General features: G+C 40.3%; 1 protein-coding gene across 1 annotated transcript in view; it reads left to right on the top strand.

The window, feature by feature from the left end:
- LOC109225847 (5'-3' exoribonuclease 4) overlaps positions 1–19,661 on the top strand; it is a 32,608-nt gene that overhangs the window by 8,914 nt on the left and 4,033 nt on the right. Inside the window, exons 11-18 of the mRNA XM_019390633.1 lie at positions 18–104; positions 805–873; positions 2,116–2,211; positions 10,420–10,490; positions 11,236–11,364; positions 11,500–11,576; positions 11,671–11,711; positions 11,825–11,899. Coding sequence (XP_019246178.1) covers positions 18–104; positions 805–873; positions 2,116–2,211; positions 10,420–10,490; positions 11,236–11,364; positions 11,500–11,576; positions 11,671–11,711; positions 11,825–11,899 — 645 coding nt within the window. The remainder of the gene's footprint in view (positions 1–17; positions 105–804; positions 874–2,115; positions 2,212–10,419; positions 10,491–11,235; positions 11,365–11,499; positions 11,577–11,670; positions 11,712–11,824; positions 11,900–19,661) is intronic.

Raw genomic sequence — 19,661 nt, 5'->3', positions numbered from 1 at the left:
TGACCATTCATTTGCAGGTGTTTTTGGATAGAGTAGAACATTTTATTCAGGCGGCAGCAGTTTATGAAGACCAAATCTTTCAAAAGAGAGCTAGGATAAAGCAGGTGGTCTCTTTAATTCCTGCCTAAATATCATAGCACAGACAATGATACAGAGAAGATCCTATGAAGAAATTAGAATTTTTAAACCTGTTTCTGGTTATCTAACCATGCTTATAGAGCTGTAAGATATTTATTTGTCAGGGATATCCAATATCCATTTTCCTTTTTAGTTATGCGCCTCTTTATTAGAAGTAGGGGTGGTTTCTTATGTATCTGACTAGTCTAGTTTTTTTTTTCTTTCTGAAACTCGCAGTATAACCAATGTTTGGTCTTTAGTTTCAGTTGAAATGATGTTTTAGCAATGTGTTAGTTACTCATAAGCCTTTCTTTCTTGCTGCCTGTTTCAGAAATTTCATACTTAAGTTTTCCGTCAATTTCACCAAACTTCTTGGCACTGCCTGAATTGCTTTGCCAATTTGTTACTAGTCACTGCACCTTCTTTTATGCTAAATCCTGGATGTAGTTACAATTGAACTAGTTACTCTACCAAGTTTCTGTGAAGCAGTAGTCTGTTTTGCTTTTTTGGCTCCAAAAGTTAAAGCCTTTGAGCAAGCATGCTTAATATTGAACATGATCTACGGCTTATTTGCTCATGATCTTCATTATTATTGTTATCATGACCATTGTTTTTGTTGGCGTTCTTGTTGTTTCACTATTGTTATTATAATATTTTATACTCTTTTGATTTTTTTCCCTACTGCAGTCAATAGAAAATAACGAAAGAGCAAGAAATGAGGTTAATGCTCAGCCACAGCCTCCGGCGGAGGACAAGGTGCTTCATCTGTCTTAAATGTTACACTTCTTGATACAAGAGAGTCTATTCAACTGATCAAGGAAGTTCTGATTCTGCTTGATTTTGAATATCAGTACTTTGTCCCAAAATGAATAACCGAGTCCAGAGAATGAGCTTGAAACTGTCTAATCATGGGTTGAACATCAACTCAACGTTTTTCCAAAAGTGAAGATTACATAGGCTTATAGCTATGTTAAAGTACTATAGATCAGATTTTTGAAAACTTACCAATATTTAGGGAACATTCAACTATAGAAGGAGTAGATCAAGTGTGATTTCAATACCTTAGTTAATGTCAAAAATTCATCAAGTAGTTGATAATATCTTTATTCATAGTATGATTTGGGAGATGACTACCTTTTTATCCCTTATATTATTCGTTTTTTGTTAGATTTGAACTTCTCTCAAAAGAAATCTTTCTGTTGAAGGTCTACAAGTTTATTCGTTTAGATTATGAAATTGGAGAGCTATGGTCTTCCGTGCTTCTTTACTTTGTGTTTTGAAGTTCCCAATAATTTCTTGTCTTTACTTTTGACCTATGTTGCTCGGACTCGGGTGCGGGTATTCGATACGGGTGTAGATCTAGAGGTCGGATTTTTCATCACATAAATTTTAGGATTTGGGGGTTATGGAATGGATCCAGAGTGCTGATAGGGGTGCTAGGATATGGCCAATAAATATATATTAGGTCTTTTGAGACAACTTCCTTTTATGATTTTAACAACTGCACTTCTACGACATTAATATTGTTGAATAGTGCCTTTACCTAACCAAAATTAAAAAAAATGGTGAATAGTATGTTTTTTACTTGAGAAAAAAGGAAGAATATGATGAAAATCTTAAATTTGATAACAAACTTCTGAAGCAACAGAATGTACTGAAATAGAGAAGAGAAATAAACGAGGAAAGCAAAAAGTGTGCTAGGTATAGTAACCGTATGGAATTCAGAAATCTTGCTTTAAATTACCACTCAATATGATTGGAGGTCCTCCTACTTTTGTTGCTTTTAATGTTTCAACCCATTGTAGGAGTTGTATGTTACTTGATTGTGAAGGTAAAACTAGATTTCTAAATACTGTGTCGTGTTACTGTCAGAAAGATAGTTTGTTTGCACGGCTGCCTGCATATGCGGAAAAGGAAATTTGCTTGCATGGCTGCCTGCTTATTTAAAATAAATGTAAGTCACGTCTTGAATGTTATTTAAAGTCCTATACCTTTCAGGTGAAGTTAGGGGAGCCTGGATACAAGGAAAGGTACTATTCCGAGAAATTTGGTGTATCAACTGCAGAGGGTATTGATGAAGTCAGACAAGATGTAGTAAGTTCCATGATAGAATGTTGTTAAACTCTTGTTACCCTCTCATAATTTATTCATTATATCAAGTGGTTTACTTGCCTCTACATCTGGGTAGTACTCCCTCTGTTTCATTTTATTAAAATGGCGGTGTCTTGGTTGAGCACATAATTCAAGAAAGAAAGTGTACAAGATACATACCAAAAGTACCTTAAAACATACAGTTTTAAACATGCCATGATATTTCTATGGCGATAAGAGCATGACATTAAGGGTAAGATGGGAAGTATAAATATAAGAGCTCCAAATATAGAAATGTGTCATTCTATGAAATAGATTAAAAAGGAAAGAGTGTCATATAAAATGGAACAGAGAGTATTGCTAAGTTTCATTGTGACATATGATCAGTAGAGTGCTGTTGGCTCTAAACTGAAAGACTGTAATAACATATCATCACCTCTGGCCCTTGCTATAAAGGCTGCAACAATCAGATGCTGTTTCTAAATTCAAGTTGAAACTATTTTGTGAATATTCAACTTTAGATAAGTGACATCTGGTTTAAAACGTATTGTATGTTATGATGTGCCAGCAGCTTGGTGCTAGACAAGTAAAAGCTATGAAGCTTAGGACAAGGATAGCAACTTTAGTCTTTCCCAATTTTTGTGATGCACTTTCCTTTTTAGTATATCCCAAAAAGAATGAGACCTCTCTATATTTAGAAATAATTTAACTTTAAACTTCTCATTTTATCCTTAATGAGATGATTTATAGCCACACAAATAGCTATGGCTTGCTTTAGATCATAAGTTTCCAAAATTTTTCTTTCTTTCTTAAACTCCGTGCCCAGTTAAACAACATCGCATGAACTGGAAAGGCGGAGTATTTAGGAGCCACAATTCATCTTGCGGCTCGTTTTGTTCAAATTAAGAAGCAATGATTATAATAGTAATATGCTCATCTGTTCTGATAAGTTGGTCGTTGTGTTCATTCTTTGTTCGAGTTATATTTCTTCTAGAAGTAAAGAACTAGGTGCCTTTTAGGTTGGAGTGTTATACAGTTTTACCTTTCCGGTCCCAGTTTCTTGACTGTGACGGGTTTGTAGTTTAGGAACAAAATGTTTGACAAATTATTAGGTTGAACTGGTAGACAAGTGGAGAGAACTAGGTGATTTTTAAGTTGGAGTTACTCCTTTCGTCTCAAATGCTTTACCCAATATGATATGCATGGAGTTTAAGCGTGTTTGTCTGATTTTCATTTCTATATTTTTGTGTACACACTTAAAAGTTGATACTATTATTTGATTCGGTTGTTGTTCGTTCTGGTTGCTGTCAACTTCTGTTGATCTTTGAACCCATAGACTCTAATTCCTGTATCCGCGTCTGACGGATTGTATATGTTAATTACTCATATAAATGAAATTGTTTTCCTTATGTTAAATAAATAAACAAAATTGAAACAAACAAGATACTTCTGCTCATATTTATGCATAAACTAGATATAGCTTCAAAAGCCATCAGTACAACTTTAAGACATATTTGCCCTTACTCAATTCAAGAAAATAGGATACATTTGCCTTTCTTTCAACCATATAAAGTATTTAGGTATCATCCGCATATAACAAGTGGTTATGGTTGCACAAGTCCTGCTGTCATTTTCCACCTTGAAGCCACTAATCTAGCTCAACTTTACTGCTCTCACCAACATTTATTCAATCTTTCCATCATCAAGATGAAATAGAGAGGCGACGGAGGATCTCTCTGTCGAAGTCAGGTTTGTGAAGTAAAGAAACCTATTTGGCTCCCATTGAATAAAATGGAAAAATTAGGAGGTGGACATACAATACCTTGTCCAGGTGATCCATCTTTCATTGGGCACATGTTGTTGTATATGTTGAGTAAAAGATTCCAGTTTATATGATAGTAGGCCTTATCCAGTGTCCAGCTTGCATAAAACTCTTCCCTTCCCTTCTCTCCCCCCATCTGGTATCTCATTTGCTATTAGGGGAACTGTTAAAGTAGTTAGTCATGTATAGTATCCCACATCGGGAAGTAGATACCTATTATTATTTATTCATTGTATATAAATAGGTTGTACAACACTTTAGGTAGTCAATAAGATTTTTCTCCCGTGCATTCTCACATGGTATCAGAGCAAGCGTGAGAAATTTATCGCTGTGCATAAATTCCAGCAACTCCGGGAAGAGAAAACAGTTAACCGGAAGCCCTTTTTCCGCAAAAATAGGTTTGTCCGTAAGAACCATACTATCCGTCGGTGTTGTGCAAAAACCACCACCACCAGGAAGTAGATTAGAGCTCGGTGACCAACCCTTAGAAAAATCTCTTGAAGAAAATAACCCACGCGCCCTCGCGCACTGCCGGAAGATTTTTTCCAGCGAAGTTCTAACGTCCACGCGCCAGCGCGTGAGGTTGTTTCCGGCCAGATTTTGGGAAATTTTCTTCAGAACAGTCTCTTGTCCTCGCAAATCCGAGCCTACCCATCCAATTAAAATCAAATTCCGACCACTTCTATATTTTTCCGGCGTGAACAATGAATTTTCCGGCGAGAACAGTAATTCCCAGAAAATTTTTGCTTTTTCCGGCGCAATATTATAATGGCATTCGTATCAGAAGCCTTTAACGCATAATCCGTTGGATCCAATGCAGTGAATCCAATCCAGATGGTTTTTTTACCGGATTATATTGAGTTCCTTCAGTACAAAGCATGTAAACAGACATCTTCAGGGATAGCTTCCGTTCAAACAGATAGTAGTGTGACTTGTGTTTCCCAATCTTCAACCCGTGAGTCTTGGGTCATTGATTTAGGTGCATGTGATCATATTTCTGGTAACAAATCTCTTTTCACTACTATTTCATGTTCTCAATCTCTCTCAATAGTCACAATGGCCAACGGGTCTCAAACCATGGCAACTGGAATAGGTCAAGCAAGTCCACTTCCTTCCTTACCTTTAGATTCAGTTCTTTATGTTACCGATATCCCTTTTAATCACATAGGCGATAGTCGCTTAGCAAAATCACTTAAATGCTCTGTTTTATTTCTTGATGACCTTGTTGTTATACAGGAACACAGTACAGGGCGGATCATTGGTATCGGGCGTGAATTAGATGGACTTTATTACCTTATCCTTGCAAAATCACATGGACGCACATCTTGTCTTCCTTCAACAACTTGTCTTGTTACTGATTCACTAGATTTATTACATAAACGGTTGGGACATCCCAGTTTGTCAAAACTTCAGAAAATGGTACTTGGTTTATCTTACTTGTCCACTCTAGAGTGTGAGTCATGCCAGCTCGGTAAGCATACCCGCTCCTATTTCCCTTAGCGTCTTGATAATCGAGCAGAGTCACCTTTTACTTTAGTCCATTCAGATGTTTGGGGTCCTAGTCGGGTCAGTTCTACCTTGGGATTCTGCTACTTCGTTAGTTTCATTGATGATTATTCCAGGTGTACTTGGATATTTTTGATGAAAAATCGATCTGAGTTGTTTTCTATTTTCCAGACGTTCCACGCTAAAATTCAAAATCAATTTTGGGTTTCTATCTGCACATTTCGTAGTGATAATGCTCTAGAGTATTGTCTTCCCCATTTCAGCAGTTTATGAACTCTCATGGGATTATTCATCAAACATCTTGTCCTCCGTACACATCTCAACAAAATGGGGTAGCTGAAAGAAAGAATAGACATCTTATTGAGACTGCTCGTACCCTACTCATACAATCTCATGTTCCGTTGCGTTTTTGGGGGGATGCAGTTCTTACATCTTGCTATCTTATTAATCGTATGCCATCTTCAGTTATCCAGAATCAAGTTCCATTTTCTGTCTGTTTCCCCACTTACCTTTGTTCTCTCTTCCATCCCGTGTCTTTGGAAGCACGTGTTTTGTTCATAACCTTACTCCAAGAAAAGATAAGTTAGTTCCTCGTGCTTTTAAGTGCGTATTTCTAGGTTACGTGAGAACGCAAAAGGGGTATCGATGCTATTCTCTTGACCTCCAATGGTACCTTATGTCCGCTGATGTTATCTTCTTTGAAACCCAATTGTACTTCACAGGTCCAGGTAATTACTTAGATATTTCTGAGGTGCTACTAGTTTCATCTTTTGGAGATTCAGTCACTATCTCCCATTCATCTTCCTTTACAACTCCAGCTCCAGCACCTACAACTCCAGTTGCAGTTCCACCACCTATAGCTCCAGTTCCACCACCTAGTCCAGTTCAACCTTCTGCAGCTCCACCACTCTTGAGTTATCATCGTCGTCCACGTCCAACATCAGGCCCCGTTGATTCACGTCCTGCATCAGATTCTGCACCTACTGCAGACTTGTCTCCTCTTAGTCAACCAATTGCACTTAGCAAAGGTATACGATCCACACTTAATCCTAATCCCCATTATATCGGTTTAAGTTATCATCGTCTGTCATCACCTCATTATGCTTTTATATCATCTTTGTCCACTATTTCTATCCCTAAGTCTACAGGTGAGGCACTATCTCATTCAGAATGGCGATAGGCTATGATTGACGAGATGTCTGCTTTACATGCGAGTGACACTTGGGAACTTGTTCCTCTTCCTTCTATTGTTGGTTGTCGTTGGGTTTATGCAGTCAAAGTCGGCCCGGATGGCCAGGTTGATCGGCTTAAGGCTCGTCTTGTTGCAAAAGGATACACTCAGATTTTTGGGCTTGATTATAGTGACACTTTCTCCCCCGTGGCTAAAGTAGCATCTGTTCGTCTCTTTTTGTACATAGTTGTTGTACGTCATTGGCCTCTTTATCAGTTAGACATTAAGAATGCTTTTCTCCACGGTGATCTTGAAAAAGAAGTTTATATGGAGCAACCACCTGGTTTTGTTGCTTAGGGGGAGGGAGGGGGGGTCTAGTGGTCTTGTATGCCGATTGCGCAGGTCACTATATGGTTTGAAACAGTCCCCTCGAGCTTGGTTTGGTAAGTTCAGCATAGTTATTCAGGAGTTCGACATGACTCGCAGTGAAGCTAATCACTCTATGTTCTATCAGCATTCTGCTCCTAATCTGTGTATTTGTCTGGTAGTTTATGTTGATGATATTGTTATTACTGGCAATGATCAGGATGGTATTACTAAACCGAGCAGCATCTCTTTCAGCACTTCCAAACTAAGGATCTGGGCAGATTGAAGTATTTTCTAGGTATTGAGGCCGCTTAGTCTAGCTCAGGTATTGTTATTTCGCAGCGGAAGTATGCCTTAGGCATTCTTGAGGAGATTGGAATGATGGGCTACAGACCTTTTGACACTTCTATGGATCCGAATACTAAGCTTCTGCCTAGATAGGGGGAGCCTCTAGGAGATCCTACGAGACATAGGAGGTTGGTTGGCAAATTGAATTACCTCACGGTGACTAGACCTGACATTTCTTTTCCGATGAGGGTTTTAAGTCACTTTATGGATTCTCCCTGTGATAGTCACTGGGATGCAGTTGTTCGCATTCTTCGGTATATTAAGTTAGCTCCAGGCAAAGGATTACTATTCGAGGATCGAGGCCACGGGCAGATTGTTGGGTACACAGATGCTGATGGGGTAGGATCACCTTCTGATAGACGTTCTACGTCTGGATATTGTGTAGGAGGTAATTTGGTCTCTTGGAAGAGCAAGAAACATAATGTAGTTGCTCCATCTAGCGCCGAAGCCGAATATCGGGCAATGGCTATGGCAACGTGTGAGCTAGTTTGGGTAAAACAGTTGCGCAAGGAGTTGGAAGTTCGGAGAAATCAGCAAGATGGAACTGGTGTGATAATCAAGCTGCTCTTCATATTACGTCAAATCCGGTGTATCGACTGTCACTTTGTCAGAGAAAAGATACTCTCAGGAGATATTGTTACAAAGTTTGTGAAGTCGAATGATCAGCTAGCAGATATTTTCACTAAGTCTCTTACTGGTTCTCGTATTAGTTACATCTGTAATAAGCTCGGTACATATGATTTATATGCACCGGCTTGAGGGGGAGTATTAAGTAGTTGGTCATATATAGCGTCCCACATCGGGAAGTAGATACCTATTATTATTTAATCACCCTATATAAATAGGGCGTTGTATAACACTTTAGATAATCAATAAGATTTTTTCCCCGTGCATTCTCTCTACAGGAACATCAGTAATCTGCTTCTTTTATGAATGCATTCAGTGACTTAGAATAAGGTTTTTCTTAACCTTCTTCCTTCTTTCTTTGAACAACATAGACACAATCTTATATACACTTTTGACAAAGCTCATTGGACTGTCTCCTAGTGGACCTCTTTATTGGAAATGGTTGATACTCCCTCCGTTTCAGTTTATGTGAACCTATTTCCTTTTTGGTCCGTTCCAAAAAGAGTGATCCCTTTCTAAATTTGGAAACAATTTAGCTTAAACTTACAATTCTGCCCTTAATGAGAAGCTTTTATAACCACACAACTACTCTGGGCCCCTTTTTGACTTGTTTAGGACCACAAATCCAGAAGTCTTCATTTTTTTCTTAAACTGCGTGCCCAGTCAAACAGGTTCACATAAATTGGAACGGAGGGAGTAGTTTTTAGTGCATCTGCTCTGATGATATCAGAATATCTTTGGTAGAATGCTGTTGTGTACCCATTTGGCACAGGTGCTTTTTTAGGTGAACAGACGGTGATAGCATTCAGCCATTCACTACCTTCTTATTGTGAACAAGGTCTAAGCGGCCACACCTTTTTGTCACTTGTTTATTGGGAGACTGTCATCCACATATCTTGGCCTCCAACTCTCAGTGTCTATGAACAGAGAAGTGTAAAATCTCAAATTACAGAGTTGACAGCTCAGTCTTTAGCCTTCTTCCTATTGATCAATGCAGTTCTTCTTCTTCTTCTTCTTCTTCTTCTTCTTCACATCAGCCATCCTCTGGGAGAAACTATGTTCCTATCTCCATATATTAGCCACACCCCTCTTGATCTTTTTCTGAAAGATGTTTCCTCAGCTTTGGTTAAAGAAAAAAATCTCCTCAAATATACCAATTGATCCATGTTATCCAATTTCTTTTTGATCTGTCTTTCTCTTTCCTAATCTCCAGAAAACAGTTTCATTCATGTCCTTCATTAACTTGTGAAGGATAACTTGGATGTTAATAGGTCTACTCATCTGAAGAATGAGGGCCAAAAAAACTGCAATAACTGCACGAACAGACCAATGTGGTTTGAGTAGAATTTGGAGGAAATGATTTCTTAAATGGTTTTTCATGTTATAGAAGTTTGGAATGTAATTTTGAGTAGGTTGTAGATAACTTCTACATATATTCAGAGATTAGCATGATATTACCATATCTATGAAGACATGGGTGATTAGTTTCATTGCTTCGGCTGCGCTGTATGCCTGTAACTGCTTGCCTCTGGTGATTACAGTGCCAGTGGATAGTTTATAAATACTACCAAGTTCTGTTCCCAGTATCAGAAACTGTAGTGAAACTGAAGTCCCATGCATCTATTTTATCACAGATACCATCATATGACAATCGATTCACATCTTGCACTGCTTTCCTAGATGCCTTAAATTATGGTATTGCATCGTGCTTAACCAAGGATGAAACTATGGGCATACTTGTCACTTCCCTCAACTCATAGAAAACCTTATCTGCTGCCTCAAGCTTCATTAATTAGAGTGAGTACATTATCTGCTGAAAAATCTCATATGGGACAACAAGATGCTTATGATTGTAGGAAGTTCTTGCTTTTGAAGTATATTGGATCCTGGTATCTTTTGTGAGAGAAATAGCATGGCGACCTCAGCTGTGCTTACGTCCTTTTCCTTTGTGCACCACTTAATCTCTAATTGCACCGTTAGATAAAATGTTCTCAATAGACTTACATGAGGGTGCATTATATAGAAAATGCAGATTGAACTTGTTATAGTATGGGGAACATAAGTGCAAGAAGTTTCTCTTTCCTAGATTTGTATAATTTGGCACTCTTTCTTGTGCTGAGAGATTCCATTTTCCTCTTTGCGAAATCTGCGATTTTGGGAGATCTGTTTACATGTATTTGCTGTGCTTATTAACGGCCGACTAGGAGAGATGGGTCTGCAGGGGAAGATCTTTCTTTGAGGGGCAGGCCAACTTCCCTTTTGGCCTGCCTTTCTCTTGCAGTTAACATTATTTTGCATCCTATAGCTAGTAATATGATTGTGAAATTTAGTCTTATTCTCAACTTTTAGATGATAAATGTCAAAATTTCAGGTTCAGAAGTATGTGGAAGGATTATGTTGGGTTTGCCGGTATTACTACCAAGGTGTTTGCTCGTGGCAATGGTTTGTTGTTTTCCTGGATAAATGAATAGTATTTTTGCACTTCATATACATTTCTTGTGAAGTTATTGCTTTATTGAATACTTTGTGGTAGAAAGATGGAGCTTCTTTCTTCCTGCAGTATGCCACATATATAATATTGATTACTTTGCACTTATCCTTGTAGGGATGTTGTGTATGACTCCTATTGTAATAGTTGAATTTTCTATTATTCAGATATTCATTCTTTTAACTTTTTATTTATTTTTTGATTGGAGGTGAGGGGTTAGTGCTTGGAGTTGGGAGAATCTCTTCTTCCTACTTTTTTACCCCTCATCAATTTTATGTGAGTCACGCGTGCAGTGGAACCTGCTTATTGATGTCTAATGCACTGATTAGAAGTTATCAGCTAGTCCCACTTTAACACTAGACACGGAGTTTAAAATTCTAGTTTCACTTAATGAATTATATTAGTGATAGTGGGAAAGATATTAAAGAAATGGTTGAAAGTTAGTTTGGTAGAGAAAACATCACCTCAAAGTTTAAAGTTTGTATAACTAAATGACTTTGAATTCTTGAAATTTGTGAAAGTTGTACAGAATAATTTGTTAGTGGCATGCTGTCAAATATTTTGGGATGTCTCAAAATGGAAAGTTGTCATATTAATTGGGACAGGGGAGGATCTTAATTCTTCTAACATCTCTTCGTCCTTCCTAAATTTTAGGTGGCTCAAGTGGCAATGTGCACTTACAATTCGCTTTTTTAATAGGTTTTACCCATATCATTATGCTCCATTTGCTTCTGACCTCAAAGGTCTGGCGGACTTGGAAATTACTTTCTTCCCAGGGGAACCATTTAAGCCCTTTGATCAGCTAATGGGTGTTCTGCCAGCTGCAAGGTTATCTTTAAGTTCTTCATACTCCATATTGAAAGATTTGCCAAAGGAAGCATCTTTTATCCAGAGCTGGTGATTCCTCTCATTAGTGGTTGTTTATGTTTCTCCTCCCCCCCCCCCCCTTTACCTGTCCTGCAGTGCAAATGCTCTTCCTGAAAAGTACAGGATGCTAATGATGGATCCATCATCACCAATTTCTGATTTTTACCCAACAGGTGTCATGTCAACATTTTACTGCAGTTCAGTTTACTATATATCTCTTCTTGTTCAGAAGTCAATCATTCACCATAAATTCTTTTGTGCCTTCAGATTTTGAACTTGACATGAATGGAAAGCGTTTTGCATGGCAGGTATTTTTACTGCAATATTCGAATGTCTAGTGGTTTTCTGATATGATTTTAGCTGTTTACTTATTTGAGAGCTTGATATCTGTGGACTAATTGTGATTTCCTCTGTAAAACAGGCTGTTGTAAAATTGCCGTTCATCGACGAGAAGAAGTTACTTGCTGAAACTAAAAAGCTTGAAGACACGTTATCGGTATGAAAGATAAGATTATTTTTAGACCATTTACCATCTTGGCTCTTGTTGTTAAATAGAATCTATTATAAAATGGTGAACTTGATTTCCTCAAATGTCAAAAGAGAGCACTTAACTACTACTTCTTTTACCATCTTCATGTTATGTTACTTCCAATTTGGCTGCTAATGCTGCTATCCTTGCTGTCGGTATCTTTGTCATGAGACACGCGCAGTTCTAGTAGGCTTGATTGGTGAATTGTTGCATTGGGACTTCGATTTTATTAGTTAGGAAATTACATCCCATTAAAGAAGTAGGCTGCTGAGGTCATAGATGTGCTTGACTTTGCTCAGTTTGAGATGTCATTGAGTTTTAATAAATAGATGGCTTTTCCTGGATTGTTTCTACCCTTGGTGGAAGGGGATGAGGATATTAAGTTGTCATTATTCCCTTCTGCTCAGTTGTTGGCCTATTTCAGTTTTAGATCAGCTTGACCAATTTCAAGAGAGATCAGGCTAATTAAGCTTCAGTGTGCAGGCAAAATTTAGAGATTTGGTTTTTGCACTATTTTGAATTTTGATACTTAATATCTCAATAATGTAGGAAGAATATTTCCTGTGGTTTCAAGAAAACTAGGAAAGCAGTTACGACGGCTAAGAACGCGGCGTTTGCTCGTTTGTACGAGGAGCTCGAGGGCAAAGGCGGGGACAAGAGGTTGTACCGGTTGGCCAAGGTGAGGGGGAGGAAAGCCCGCGACTTAGACCAAGTCAAGTGCATCAAGGACGAGGATGGCGAAGTGTTGATGGACGAGGCACTCATTAGGAGAAGATGGCAAACATACTTCCATAAACTGTTGAATGAGGAGGGGGATAGACGCATTGTGCTGGGTGAGTTGGAGCACTCCGAGAGTCGGCGGGATTTTGGGTACTGTAGGCGAATTACGGTAGAGGAGGTGGAAGGGGTGATGCGTAAGATGCGCAGGGGCAGAGCGACGGGGCCAGACGAAATCCCGGTGGAATTATGGAAGAGCGCGGGGCGGGCAGGTTTGGAGTGGCTCACTGGGCTGTTTAATGTTATTTTTAAGACAAAGAAGATGCCCGAAGAATGGAGGTGGAGTACGATGGTTCCGCTTTACAAGAACAAGGGTGATATCCAAAATTGCAACAATTATAGGGGTATCAAGTTATTGAGTCACACTATGAAGGTTTAGGAGAGGGTGGTGGAGGCCAGGGTGAGGAGGTGCGTGTCTATTTCCGAGAATCAGTTTGGATTCATGCCGGGGCGTTCGACTACGGAAGCGATTCATCTGGTAAGGAGCTTAGTGGAGCAGTACAGGGAGAGGAAGAAGGATTTGCATATGGTGTTTATTGACCTTGAGAAGGCGTACGATAAAGTTCCGAGGGAGGTCCTGTGGAGGTGTTTGGAGGTTAGCGGCGTTCCGGTAGCGTACATTAGGGTGATTAAGGATATGTATGATGATGCTAAGACTCGGGTGAGGACTGTGGGTGGTGACTCGGAGCATTTCCCTGTGGTGATGGGGTTGCACCAGGGATCGGCTCTTAGCCCATTTTTATTTGCCTTGGCGATGGATGTACTGTCGCGTCACATCCAACGGGAGGTGCCTTGGTGCATGATATTTGCCGATGATATAGTGTTGATTGACGAGACGCGTAGCGGAGTTAACGCGAGGTTGGAGGTTTAGAGACAGACCTTGGAGTCTAAAGGTTTCAAACTGAGTAGAACCAAGACAGAATACTTGGAGTGCAAATTCAGTGACGGGGCCCATGATGCAGACGTAGAGGTTAAGCTTGATGCTCAAGTTATCCCCAAGAGAGCGAGTTTTAAGTATCTCGGGTCTATTATCCAGGGTAACGGGCAGATTGACGAAGATGTCGCACATCGCATCGAAGCAGGATGGATGAAGTGGAGGCTCGCTTCCGGTGTTTTGTGTGATAGGAATGTGCCGCTAAGACTTAAGGGTAAGTTTAATCGAGTTGTGGTTTGACCGGCTATGCTGTATGGGGCTGAGTGTTGGCCAGTCAAGAACTCCCACGTGCAGAAGATGAGAGTAGCAGAGATGAGGATGTTGAGATGGATGTGTGGGTGTACCAGGAGAGATAGGATTAAGAATGAAGCTATTCGGGATAGAGTGGGAGTAGCCTCCGTGGAGGACAAGATGCGGGAGTCGAGGCTGAGATGGTTCGGACATGTTAAGAGAAGAAGCATTGATGCTCCTGTCAGGAGGTGTGAGAGGTTGACCATGAAGAGTTTGAGAAGAGGTCGAGGTAGGCCTAAGAAGTACTGGGGAGAGGTGATTAGGCAGGACATGGTGCTGCTTCAGCTCACTGAGGATATGACTCTTGATAGGAGGGTGTGGAGGTCGAGGATTAAGGTAGAAGGTTAGTAGGTAGTTTATAGTTGTTCACCGATAGTCTTAGTAGCATGCATGTCTCTTCATATTCTTAGAGTTTTATTACGTTATGTACTTTTGTTCGCCTCAGGTATTGTATTCCCTGTTGCTATTATTTGGTACTACTTATCCTTTATCTCTCCCTTTTCTTTTCTCTTCCATCTTTCTTCCTTCCTTGCTTTTCTCTTCTTCTTCTTGCCCTTCCTGAGCCGAGGGTCTATTGGAAACAACCTCTCTACCTGCATTAGGTAGGGGTAAGGTCTGCGTACAGACTACCCTCCCCAGACCCCACCTGTTGGGATCAAACTGGGTTTGTTATTGTTGTTGTTGTTGTTGCAGTCCAATAGATGGAGAATGAATCCTTCTTGTGAGGTGGGCAGAGTAGTTATTTCTTCATCTAATCTTTATGGAAGTTTTTTTTTCTAATGCATCAGAAAATCTTCGTCCCGATCTCTCTTGGCAACACATTTGACTACTAGAGCTATATACTTTGAGAATGAGTGGAATACCTGAAACAAGAAAGGATAAGTGGAGCACTTTCTGTAGTTGGTAAGTTGGTTAGGATGATGCATTAGTAGGCATAAATATTGGAGAAACTTTGGAGCACATTCTATAGTTGGTTAGGATGAAGTGTCAATAGATATATTTGGAGAACTTACTTTCAGTTTAAGTCATCCATTCTGTGACTCCCACCATGTTCAATAGTGATTTTTTTGGCAATTGAAATAGCACCTAACGGATCCATAATAATCGATAAGAAAATCACTGGCCACCCGAGCGGATCCATGGTTTATGTGGTGGTGCGCTGGTCATAATAGATCGACGTTCATGTTGGAGCAAGAATTAGCAAGCAAGTTCTCCTTCTCTATTTTTCTAAAATGCGCCTACCTATCCTGGTATTTCTACTTATTTTTCTTTCAGTGACTTCATATTGCAACATCTAACCAAGTTTGATAAAATTTCAAGGCGTTAGTTTGTGAGGTTCGTTAATTGGAATCTGATCTGCTACAATCTCCCTAGTGATAGACTAAGTTACATGTAAACTGACAGTAGCTTCATGTCAGACCTCAAGACATGAAAAATTTTAAATTCGAGGGACATAACTCGAACAAGACAAAAACAATAAACAGATACGTAAAAGGAAGAAAGTCGATAGCTGTGAAGTAAAAATATTTATTGTACTCTGCTAGATTGTAGTTCCAATGCTAAAAAAATAGGCTGAGCTTGTTCAAATCAGTGTTATCATAGGCGAAAAGCGCAAAAGCTCTAAGGTCCGTTGGGGCTTTAATCGCAAAGTGCAAATAAAGCGTGGGTTTTAATGAAAAAAGGCGCAACTGAAGAAAAAGTAAAAATATGTATATGTAGTCCAAGACTAATAATTATACGTATGAATAACAAATATATGGACAAAAAAATTGCAAAAAATTTACGATAAAGTGAAATATCAATTGTTTAATGTCACCTTTTCAGGATTACACTCATTGGCAAGGAAAAGTATGCCTTAGAGCTTTGATGCGACACTAAAGCGCCCACAAAGCAAGGCGAAGCGCTCAACATGTTTTGAGCCTCGCTTCAGGGCTTAAGCGCGCCGTTGACAACACTTGTTCAAATGAAAATAAAGATTGACAAAGTACCCCAAAGAGTCCCAACCTCTAAGATAAACATGAAACAGAATGCTAAATGCCTATTGAAGTCTATAGTAAGTAATACGAATGATCCTTTAATTGGAATTCATGTACCTCATTGTACTGTGTCCAAGGGAGACAAATGAATGTCTCAAAAGGTGTATATATATATATATATTAAAAAAAGAAAGAGAAAAAGGACACAGTCAGCTTTTTCATGGACTCATGTTCCAGTCCTATTGATTGTCTCTTCTTGGATTACAGTATGACAGATATACGCAGCGTTAGGTTTGGTGTATGTGATTCCTAGGTAGTAGAGGCAGCAGCGAGTGGTCTGGAAGAGGCTTTTAACAGGAGATATATTCTGATGGAGTTTCCATGTTGATGCCAACAGCCAAGTTGCTGCGCAATGTAGTCCCTTGCCATCTTTTTATGGTCTCTCCAGTCTTCCTTGCTTAAGATATTATGTAGTGAGTTTCTTATTCCTGGGGAAAAGACACCTCCCATTTGGATAGAGATGATATACCTTTATAATGTCTTAGTCAACTATAGCATGTTAAATATCTGTATCAGTTTTACTAAAACTTGAAAAAAGTAATATTTAACTTGCTTCTTTCAAGAAAACTAGGAAAGCAGTTACGACGGCTAAGAACGCGGCGTTTGCTCGTTTGTACGAGGAGATCGAGGGCAAAGGCGGGGACAAGAGGTTGTACCGGTTGGCAAAGGTGAGGGAGAGGAAAGCCCGCGACTTAGACCAAGTCAAGTGCATCAAGGACGAGGATGGCGAAGTGGTGATGGACGAGGCACTCATTAGGAGAAGATGGTAGACATACTTCCATAAACTGTTGAATGAGAAGGGGGATAGACGCATTGTGCTGGGTGAGTTGGAGCACTCCGAGAGTCGGCGGGATTTTGGGTACTGTAGGCGGATTACGGTAGAGGAGGTGGAAGGGGCGATGCGTAAGATGTGCAGGGGCAGAGCGACGGGGCCAAACGAAATCCCGGTGAAATTCTGGAAGAGCGCGGGGCGGGCAGGTTTGGAGTGGCTCGCTGGGCTGTTTAATGTTATTTTTAAGAAAAAGAAGATGCCCGAAGAATGGAGATGGAGTACGATGGTTCCGCTTTACAAGAACAAGGGTGATATCCAAAATTGCAACAATTATAGGGGTATCAAGTTATTGAGTCACACTATGAAGGTTTGGGAGAGGGTGGTGGAGGCCAGGGTGAGGAGGTGCGTGTCTATTTCCGAGAATCAGTTTGGATTCATGCCGGGGCATTCCACTACGAAAGCGATTCATCTAGTAAGGAGATTAGTGGAGCAATACAGGGAGAGGAAGAAGGATTTGCATATGGTGTTTATTGACCTTGAGAAGGCATACGATAAAGTTCCGAGGGAGGTCCTGTGGAGGTGTTTGGAAGTTAGCGGCGTTCCGGTAGCGTACATTAGGGTAATTAAGGATATGTATGATGATGCTAAGACTCGGGTGAGGACTGTCGGTGGTGACTCAGAGCATTTCCCTGTGGTGATGGGGTTGCACCAAGGATCGGCTCTTAGCCCATTTTTATTTGCCTTGGCGATGGATGTACTGTCGCGTCACATCCAAGGGGAGGTGCCTTGGTGCATGCTATTTGCCGATGATATAGTGTGGATTGACGAGATGCGTAGCGGAGTTAACGCGAGGTTGGAGGTTTGGAGACAGACCTTGGAGTCTAAAGGTTTCGAACTGAGTAGAACCAAGACAGAATACTTGGAGTGCAAATTCAGTGACAGGACCCATGATGCAGACGCAGAGGTTAAGCTTGATGCTCAAGTTATCCCCAAGAGAGCGAGTTTTAAATATCTCGGTCTATTATCCAGGGTAACGGGGAGATTGACGAAGATGTCGCACTTCGCATCGGAGCGGGATGGATAGAAGTGGAGGCTCGCTTCCGGTGTTTTGTGTGATAGGAATGTGCCGCTAAGACTTAAGGGTAAGTTTTATCGATGGTGGTTCGACCGGCTTTGCTGTATGGGGCTGAATATTGGCCAGTTAAGAACTCCCACGTGCAGAAGATGAGAGTAGCAGAGATGAGGATGTTGAGATGGATGTGTGGGTGTACCAGGAGAGATAGGAATAAGAATGAAGCTATCCGGGACAGATTGGGAGTAGCCTCCGTGGAGGACAAGATGCGGGAGTCGAGGCTGAGATGATTCGGACATGTTAAAGAGAACAAGATTGATGCTCCTGTCAGGAGGTGTGAGAGGTTGGCCATGGAGAGTTTGAGAAGAGGTCGAGGTAGGCCTAAGAAGTACTGGGGAGAGGTGATTAGGCAGGACATGGCGCTGCTTCAGCTCACTGAGGACATGACTCTTGATAGGAGGGTGTGGAGGTCGAGGATTAAGGTAGAAGGTTAGTAGGTAGTTTATAGTTGTTCACCGATAGTCTTAGTAGCACACATGTCTCTTCATATTCTTAGTTTTTTATTACGTTATGTGGTTTTGTTCGCCTCAGGTATTGTATTCCCTGTTGCTATTATTTGGTACTACTTATCCTTTATCTCTCCCTTTTCTTTTCTCTTCCATCTTTCTTCCTTCCTTGCTTTCCTCTTCTTCTTCTTGCCCTTCCTGAGCCGAGGGTCTATTGGAAACAGCCTCTCTACCTGCATTAGGTAGGGGTAAGGTCTGCGTACAGACTACCCTCCCCAGACCCCACCTGTTGGGATCAAACTGGGTTTGTTGTTGCTTCTTTCAGTTAAATATTATTATTTGTCAAGGAACTATCAATAATGTCGATTAGATGAAGCCATAATAGTTATGAAAAAAATATGTAATGTTAATTTGACTCTCAAGCTAAGTTGCCTGGGTACTTTGACCAAAACCGATGGAGAAATTAGAGACATATACAATGATTTTTGAAATTGAAACCAAAGCTATGGTGAAATTGAAGAAATGAACTTTTATCGTCAACATCAGCAGAGAGAGCCGCTCGATAAAGGAAGTCGGCTTTGGGAAAGCATCGCACAACCCGCCCGTCTGTTGCTAGTGCCGGGCGAGGGTGCCGCTATGCCCCTTAATGAATCGAATGGTCCTTCGACCTTCGTTTGATTCCACGGCCGGCGTAAAGCTAGAAACCCTCGCCTTCGGCTCCATACTGAAAAGGCTGGCCACGAAAGGACATCACAACTATCCTTTCTAGGAATACCAGGCTTTATATGATCCTGATCAGTGATCAATATATTTTAATATAGTGGATCCTTATGTGCTTTTTTTTTTTATACTAGCGGCGGCAGATCTGTTAGTATTCACCATTTTGCTACTATATAACAAGGACCAAGTTACATCGGGCTCTTTCTATTTTGAAATATTTCATGTCTTTATTGCTTGGTAAGTTTTATTGACTTCAAAAAGTAAATTTTTTTCTGTTTCTCGGGCCGACTTCATACATTCTATTACTTATAGAAATAGTCATGCCAATTTTCTCAGTAAAGAAGAACTCGTTGAAAAGAGGCCTTTCAGTTAGTTCATAGGCACTAGGGACGAGCCATTATTACATGCGGTCTGATGCTTTTGGAGTTCGCTCATATTGAATTGTCCAAAAGCTCATGACCTCTCGATTCCCGAGAAACTCGGTGATCTCGAAGTTTTTTGACGCCTGGTCAGAGTACGACTGGTTAGAGGGGCATATGGGTTTACGAAGGCTAAGCTAGGTTTGGGAATATCCAAAACAAATGAAAAGAGATCGGGGTCGATAGGTGGCAGTTCCCCCCC

This window comes from Nicotiana attenuata, chromosome 5, assembly GCF_001879085.1.
Source record: "Nicotiana attenuata strain UT chromosome 5, NIATTr2, whole genome shotgun sequence".
In the NCBI taxonomy this organism is placed as follows: Eukaryota; Viridiplantae; Streptophyta; class Magnoliopsida; order Solanales; family Solanaceae; genus Nicotiana; species Nicotiana attenuata.
This window is presented reverse-complemented; position numbering and strand designations above follow the sequence as displayed.